A 9,239-nucleotide genomic window follows, 5' to 3' on the forward strand; every position below is an offset into this window, starting at 1 on the left:
AACTTTTGTGAGTGTAATGTTTTATTGTTCATTTTTGATTGTTTTGTTTATCTATTTCACTTGCTTTGGCAATGTTAACATATGTTTCCCATGACAGTAAAGCCCCTTGAATTGAATTGAATTAACAGAGTGAAGTTCCATCTAGTTAAAGCCTTATTCTAAAATGGATTCCATTTAAAAAGATCCTTACCAATCTAAACACAATGGAGCGGCAGGGTAGCCTAGTGGTTAGAGCGTTGGACTAGTAACCGCAAGTTCAAATCCCCGAGCTGACAAGATACAAATCTGTCCTTCTGCCCCTGAACAGGCAGTTAACCCACTGTTTCTAGGCCGTCATTGAAAATAAGAATTTGTTCTTAACTGACTTGCCTGGTTAAATAAAGGTAAAATAAAAATAAAAAACAATACCCCATAATGACAAAGCGTAAACAGGTTTTTAGAAAAAAATTCAAATGTTATAACAATTTAACTGAAATACCTTCTTTACATAAGTATTCAGACTCTTTGTTATGAGACTCGAAATTGAGCTCAGGTGCATCTTGTTTCCGTTGATCATCCTTGAGATGTTTCTACAACTTGATTGGAGTCCACCTGTGGTAAATTCAATTGATTGAATATCATTTGGAAAGGTCCCACAGTTGACAGTGCATGTCAGAGCAAAAACCAAGCCATGAGGTCAAAGGAATTGTCCATAGAGCTCAGAGATAAGAATTGTGTCGAGGCACAGATCTGGGGAAGGGTACCAAAACATTTCTGTAGCATTTAAGGTCCGCAAGAACACAGCTGGCCTCCATCATTCTTAAATGGAAGAAGTATGGAAGCACCAAGACTCTTCTGAGAGCTGGCTGCCCGGCCAAACTGAGCAATCGGTGAAGGGCCTTGGTCAGGGAGGTGACAAATAACCTGATGGTCACTCTGACAGAGCTCCAGAGTTCCTCTACAACTATTTATACAACTATTATACAATTATATAATACAACTATTTCTGCAGCACCACCAATCAGGCCTTTAATTTTGCACGCCCAATTTTTTCAGTTTTTGATTTGTTAAAAAAGTTTGAAATATCCAATAAATGTCATTCCACTTCATGATTGTGTCCCACTTGTTGTTGATTCTTCACAAAAAAAATACAGTTTTATATCTTTATGTTTGAAGCCTGAAATGTGGCAAAAGGTCGCAAAGTTCAAGGAGGCCGAATACTTTCGCAAGGCACTGTATATCCACCATAATTTGCAAATAAATAAATTAAAAATCCTGCAATGTGATTTTCTGGATTTTTTTTTCCTCATGTTGTCTGTCATAGTTGAAGTGTACCTATGATGAAAATTACAGGCCTCTCATCTTTTTAAGTGGGAGAACTTGCACAATTGGTGGCTGACGAAATACTTTTTTGCCCCACTGTACTTAACCCTAGTTGTAAAAGGTGTGTCCTCTCTCTCTCTCTCTCATTGCAGTGACCAGCATCACCCTGGTGGAGCTGGGTCTGATGTCAAACTCTGCCATCCTCCTCCTCCTCAGTGAAGTCCTCTTCCTCATCATCACACTCCTCTACTACTACCACCTGGGTCGCAGGACCAAGAAGACCCAGAACCATACACATAGTGCTGATTAGACCCAGAGCCATACACATAGCTCTGATTAGACCCAGAACCATAGATATAGCAGCTCTGATTAGACCCAGAGCCATACACATGGCTCTGATTAGACCCAGAACCATAGATATAGCAGCTCTGATTAGACCCAGAACCATACACATGGCTCTGATTAGACCCAGAACCATACACATAGTTCTGATTAGACCCAGAACCATACACATAGCTCTGATTAGACCCAGAACCATACACATGGCTCTGATTAGACCCAGAGCCATACACATAGCTCTGATTAGACCCAGAACCATAGATATAGCTCTGATTAGACCCAGAACCATACACATTGTTCTGATTAGACCCAGAACCATACACATAGTTCTGATTAGACCCAGAACCATACACATTGTTCTGATTAGACCCAGAACCATACACATTGTTCTGATTAGACCCAGAACCATACACATAGCTCTGATTAGACGCAGAACCATAGATATAGCTCTGATTAGACCCAGAACCATACACATAGTTATGATTAGACCCAGAACCATAGATATAGCTCTGATTAGACCCAGAACCATACACATAGTTATGATTAGACCCAGAACCATAAACATAGCTCTGATTAGACCCAGAACCATAGATATAGCAGCTCTGATTAGACCCAGAACCATAGATCTAGTTCTGATTCGACCCAGAACCATAGAGATAGCTCTGATTAGACCCAAAACCATAGATATAGCAGCTCAGATTCGACCCAGAACCATAGATATAGCAGCTCTGATTAGACCCAGAACCATAGATATAGCAGCTCTGATTAGACCCAGAGCCATAGATCTAGTTCTGATTAGACCCAGAACCATAGATCTAGTTCTGATGAGACCCAGAACCATACACATAGTTCTGATTAGACCCAGAACCATAGATATAGCAGCTCTGATTAGACCCAGAACCATAAACATAGCTCTGATTAGACCCAGAACCATAGATATAGCAGCTCTGATTAGACCCAGAACCATAGATCTAGTTCTGATTCGACCCAGAACCATAGATATAGCAGCTCTGATTAGACCCAAAACCATATATATAGCAGCTCAGATTCGACCCAGAACCATAGATATAGCAGCTCTGATTAGACCCAGAACCATAGATATAGCAGCTCTGATTAGACCCAGAGCCATAGATCTAGTTCTGATTAGACCCAGAACCATAGATCTAGTTCTGATGAGACCCAGAACCATACACATAGTTCTGATTAGACCCAGAACCATAGATACAGCAGTTCTGATTAGACCCAGAACCATACACATAGTTCTGATTAGACCCAGAACCATAGATATAGCAGCTCTGATTAGACCCAGAACCATATATATAGCAGCTCTGATTAGACCCAGAACCATACACATAGCTCTGATTAGACCCAGAACCATAGATATAGCAGCTCTGATTAGACCCAGAACCATAGATCTAGTTCTGATTAGACCCAGAACCATAGATATAGCAGCTCTGATTAGACCCAGAACCATAGATATAGCTCTGATTAGACCCAGAACCATAGATACAGTTCCTATTATACCCCTCTCCCCAAACAGTGTTAGAACTATCAATTTGATATCATGGATGGTCAGTCCTTGCATCCATAGCTCTGTCTATGAATTTGAGAGTGTTTACAAATCTCCAACCCCATCCCTCAGCTTTTGACCAAAACAGAGGCGGGGTGGACACGTCGTTATTGTTTCAACTGCAGATTGCCCCTTGACGGTCAGCTCAGATAAACACCTTGACGGGTTTAGATTGTGGCTCCAAAGCAACACTCCAGTCAACATGACTGCTTGGTGCTTACGCTGCCCAAATGGCCCCCTATACTTACCCCACATAGGACTCTGTTCAGAAGTAGTGCACTATATAGGGAATAGGGCTCTGGTCTATAGTAGTGCACTATAATAGTGCACTATATAGGGAATAGGGCTCTGGTCTATAATAGTACACTATATAGGGAATAGGGCTCTGGTCTATAGTAGTACACTATATAGGGAATAGGGCTCTGGTCTATAGTAGTACCACTATATAGGGAATAGGGCTCTGGTCTATAGTAGAACCACTATATAGGGAATAGGGCTCTGGTCTATAGTAGTACCACTATATAGGGAATAGGACTCTGGTCTATAGTAGTACCACTATATAGGGAATAGGACTCTGGTCTATAGTAGTACCACTATATAGGGAATAGGGCTCTGTTTTATAGTAGTACCACTACATAGGGAATAGGGTTCTGGTCTATAGTAGTACCACTATATAGGGAGTAGGGCTCTGGTCTATAGTAGTACCACTATATAGGGAATAGGGCTCTGGTCTATAGTAGTACCACTATATAGGGAATAGGGCTCTGTTTTATAGTAGTACCACTATATAGTGGATAGGGCTCTGGTCTATAGTAATACCACTATATAGGGAATAGGGCTCTGGTCTATAGTAATACCACTGTATAGGGAATAGGGCTCTGGTCTATAGTAGTACCACTATATAGGGAATAGGGCTCTGTTTTATAGTAGTACCACTATATAGGGAATAGGGCTCTGGTCTATAGTAGTACCACTATATAGGGAATAGGGCTCTGGTCTATAGTAGTGCACTATAATAGTGCACTATATAGGGAATAGGGCTCTGGTCTATAATAGTACACTATATAGGGAATAGGGCTCTGGTCTATAGTAGTACCACTATATAGGGAATAGGGCTCTGGTCTATAGTAGTACCACTATATAGGGAATAGGGCTCTGGTCTATAGTAGTACCACTATATAGGGAATAGGGCTCTGGTCTATAGTAGTACCATTATATAGGGAATAGGGCTCTGGTCTATAGTAGTACCACTATATAGGGAATAGGGCTCTGGTCTATAGTAGTGCACTATAATAGTGCACTATATAGGGAATAGGGCTCTGGTCTATAATAGTACACTATATAGGGAATAGGGCTCTGGTCTATAATAGTATCACTATATAGGGGATAGGGCTCTGGTCTATAGTAGTACCACTATATAGGGAATAGGGCTCTGGTCTATAGTAGTATCACTATATAGGGGATAGGGCTCTGGTCTACAGTAGTACCACTATATAGGGGATAATGGGGTGCCGTGCTCACTTCGATCCCAGTTTCATTGAGCCCCAACCACTTAAATCCGTTGTGTTCATAGATAAAGCTCTGGTTTAATTTTGTTTAGGAAAGAAGCTTTTTATATCTGATTGCCAAATAATAAGGTGATTGTATTTTGCGATATTATATTATATTATTACAACACACGTAAATACACACGTATCTGAACATGTACCTGCAGACAGAGAACAGTGTTTTCAGACTGTGGGTCTCTTCTGTACATACCAAGTCCCGTGAGTCATGGAGAACTTGTATAAGCCTGTTTGGGGAACCCTGGGTTAGGGGCAGAACTTGTGTGCAGACAGTGAACATACTTTAATGGGTTGGGACAAGCGTTGATCATTTGAGTCAGCTGTGTTGTGCTCGGGGCAAAAAAAAACGAAACCCCCAGGGACCGAGTTTGGAAAACCCTGGGTTAAAGTTGAACTTGTGTGTAGAGAGTGAACATACTTTAATTGGCAGTACATGATATATATTTTAAGACACACAGCTTTGTCTGTTCATGTTGGTCTGGCTCAGAGAACGACTACTGTTGTCTAATGTCCTCCTTCATGTTGGTCTGGCTCAGAGAACGACTACTGTTGTCTAATGTCCTCCTTCATGTTGGTCTGGGTCAGAGAACGACTACTGTTGTCTAATGTCCTCCTCCATGTTGGTCTGGCTCAGAGAACGACTACTGTTGTCTAATGTCCTCCTTCATGTTGGTCTGGCTCAGAGAACGACTACTGTTGTCTAATGTCCTCCTTCATGTTGGTCTGGCTCAGAGAACAACTACTGTTGTCTAATGTCCTTCATGTTGGTCTGGCTCAGAGAACGACTACTGTTGTCTAATGTCCTCCATGTTGGTCTGGCTCAGAGAACGACTACTGTTGTCTAATGTCCTCCTCCATGTTGGTCTGGCTCAGAGAACGACTACTGTTGTCTAATGTCCTCCATGTTGGTCTGGCTCAGAGAACGACTACTGTTGTCTAATGTCCTCCTCCATGTTGGTCTGGGTCAGAGAACGACTACTGTTGTCTAATGTCCTCCTTCATGTTGGTCTGGCTCAGAGAACGACTACTGTTGTCTAATGTCCTCCATGTTGGTCTGGCTCAGAGAACGACTACTGTTGTCTAATGTCCTCCTTCATGTTGGTCTGGCTCAGAGAACGACTACTGTTGTCTAATGTCCTCCTTCATGTTGGTCTGGGTCAGAGAACGACTACTGTTGTCTAATGTCCTCCTTCATGTTGGTCTGGCTCAGAGAACAACTACTGTTGTCTAATGTCCTTCATGTTGGTCTGGGTCAGAGAACGACTACTGTTGTCTAATGTCCTCCTTCATGTTGGTCTGGGTCAGAGAACAACTACTGTTGTCTAATGAACTCCATGTTGATCTGGGTCGGAGAACAACTACTGTTGTCTAATGTCCTCCATGTTGGTCTGGGTCAGAGAACAACTACTGTTGTCTAATGTCCTCCTCCATGTTGGTCTGGCTCAGAGAACGATTACTGTTGTCTAATGTCCTCCATGTTGGTCTGGCTCAGAGAACGACTACTGTTGTCTAATGTCCTCCATGTTGGTCTGGCTCAGAGAACAACTACTGTTGTCTAATGTCCTCCTTCATGTTGGTCTGGCTCAGAGAACAACTACTGTTGTCTAATGAACTCCATGTTGATCTGGGTCGGAGAACAACTACTGTTGTCTAATGTCCTCCTTCATGTTGGTCTGGCTCAGAGAACAACTACTGTTGTCTAATGTCCTCCTCCATGTTGGTCTGGCTCAGAGAACAACTACTGTTGTCTAATGAACTCCATGTTGATCTGGGTCAGAGAACAACTACTGTTGTCTAATGTCCTCCATGTTGGTCTGGGTCAGAGAACGACTACTGTTGTCTAATGTCCTCCATGTTGGTCTGGGTCAGAGAACGACTACTGTTGTCTAATGTCCTCCATGTTGGTCTGGGTCAGAGAACAACTACTGTTGTCTAATGTCCTCCATGTTGGTCTGGGTCAGAGAACGACTACTGTTGTCTAATGTCCTCCATGTTGGTCTGGGTCAGAGAACAACTACTGTTGTCTAATGTCCTCCATGTTGGTCTGGGTCAGAGAACGACTACTGTTGTCTAATGTCCTCCTCCATGTTGGTCTGGCTCAGAGAACGATTACTGTTGTCTAATGTCCTCCATGTTGGTCTGGCTCAGAGAACAACTACTGTTGTCTAATGTCCTCCTCCATGTTGGTCTGGGTCAGAGAACGACTACTGTTGTCTAATGTCCTCCTCCATGTTGGTCTGGCTCAGAGAACGACTACTGTTGTCTAATGTCCTCCTCCATGTTGGTCTGGCTCAGAGAACAACTACTGTTGTCTAATGTCCTGTTTCATGTTGGCCTGGGTCAGAGAACAACTACTGTTGTCTAATGTCCTCCTTCATGTTGGTCTGGGTCAGAGAACGACTACTGTTGTCTAATGTCCTGTTTCATGTTGGTCTGGCTCAGAGAACAACTACTGTTGTCTAATGTCCTCCTCCATGTTGGTCTGGCTCAGAGAACAACTACTGTTGTCTAATGTCCTTCATGTTGGTCTGGGTCAGAGAACGACTACTGTTGTCTAATGTCCTCCTTCATGTTGGTCTGGCTCAGAGAACGACTACTGTGTTCTGTACTAGTATATGTTGTATTAAAGGACAATAACACTGGTTTTGTTCTGTACTAATATATGTTTTATTAAAGGACAATAACACTGGTTTTGTTCTGTACTAATATATGTTGTATTATAGGACAATAACACTGGTTTTGTTCTGTACTAATATATGTTTTATTAAAGGACAATAACACTGGTTTTGTTCTGTACTAATATATGTTGTATTAAAGGACAATAACGCTGGTTTTGTTCTGTACTAATATATGTTGTATTAAAGGACAATAACACTGGTTTTGTTCTGTACTAATATATGTTGTATTAAAGGACAATAACACTGGTTTTGTTCCGTAGTAATATATGTTGTATTAAAGGACAATAACGCTGGTTTTGTTCTGTAGTAATATATGTTGTATTAAAGGACAATAACACTGGTTTTGTTCTGTACTAATATATGTTGTATTATAGGACAATAACACTGGTTTTGTTCTGTACTAATATATGTTTTATTAAAGGACAATAACACTGGTTTTGTTCTGTACTAATATATGTTGTATTAAAGGACAATAACACTGGTTTTGTTCTGTACTAGTATATCTTGTATAAAAGGACAATAACACTGGTTTTGATCTGTACTAATATATGTTGTATTAAAGGACAATAACACTGGTTTTGTTCTGTAGTAATATATGTTGTATTAAAGGACAATAACGCTGGTTTTGTTCTGTAGTAATATATGTTGTATTAAAGGACAATAACACTGGTTTTGTTCTGTACTAATATATGTTGTATTAAAGGACAATAACACTGGTTTTGTTCTGTACTAATATATGTTGTATTAAAGGACCACTTCACTGGTTTTGTTTTGTGAGACTCAAACATTCTTCCATGTGTTTATGTTTTTTTGCTGGACTGACTGAAGGATAATTGTTCAGTCTGGGATAATGTGACACAAGGAAAACGAATCGATCAGGACAATGTTTCAGTTTAATCCTCCCACTCAACAGGTATTTTATGTTCGGCAGTCCATCAAAAAGGTACATTTAAAAAAAAAAAATCGTACTTCAGCTTTTGGGTCGTGGAAACTGGGCCGTTGCTTCTGCATCGAGGTCGAGAGAACATACTAGAAGCGTTCTTCAGAAAACAACAGAAGGTTTAGGACACTTTGTGTCACACGTTGGATCTGACGTGCTTTAAATAAATAAAAAAGGTTGTTTTGACACTTCTACAGAGATGTAGTTTTTTGTGTGGGGTGGGGGGGTGGGGGTATGGTATCACGTCTGATTTGAACCTTCTCTGAACACCAAGCCGTTTGAATATCTCGTATTCGAATACAGGAAGTTCACTGTCTCTGCATCCAGGCACGTCTCTATCTTACAGTGCATTTTTTATTTTTTTATTTTACCTTTATTTAACTAGGCAAGTCAGTTAAGAACAAATTCTTATTTTCAATGACGGCCTAGGAACAGCGGGTTAACTGCCTGTTCAGGGGCAGAACGACAGATTTGTACCTTGTCAGCTCGGGGATTTGAACTTGCAACCTTTCGGTTACTAGTCCAACGCTCTAACCACTAGGCTACCCTGCCGCATTTGGGACCACGGTGGATTTGTCATCATGAACGACATCAATGCTTTAGGAAATGTGATTACGTGTTATCGTGGGGTCTATTTTAAATGTACATTGTGCCATATATAGATATGCTGTATTTGTATATGTATAGACAGAGCAACAATAAATAAATATATTTTCTTTCCCCCAACTGTTTTTCTTTGTGTGGTCTCGTTATGCCCAGGAGATGCTCTGACTTCTCAAGACTCACAGTTCTTATCTCCAAGCTATTCCTATTGTCTGTTGTTCCTGTGTTGATATACCGTCATC

The 9,239-nt window shown here is 41.0% G+C and overlaps 1 protein-coding gene across 1 annotated transcript in view; it reads left to right on the plus strand.

The window, feature by feature from the left end:
• Window positions 1–8,219, plus strand: part of LOC135536834 (tumor protein p53-inducible protein 11-like) — a 67,576-nt gene extending 59,357 nt beyond the window's left edge. Inside the window, exon 7 of the mRNA XM_064963082.1 lies at window positions 1,455–8,219. Within this exon, the coding sequence (XP_064819154.1) occupies window positions 1,455–1,612 (158 nt within the window). The 3' untranslated portion in view covers window positions 1,613–8,219. The remainder of the gene's footprint in view (window positions 1–1,454) is intronic.
• Window positions 8,220–9,239: the final 1,020 nt, after the last annotated feature.

This window comes from Oncorhynchus masou, unplaced genomic scaffold, assembly GCF_036934945.1.
Source record: "Oncorhynchus masou masou isolate Uvic2021 unplaced genomic scaffold, UVic_Omas_1.1 unplaced_scaffold_670, whole genome shotgun sequence".
Lineage (NCBI taxonomy): Eukaryota > Metazoa > Chordata > Actinopteri > Salmoniformes > Salmonidae > Oncorhynchus > Oncorhynchus masou.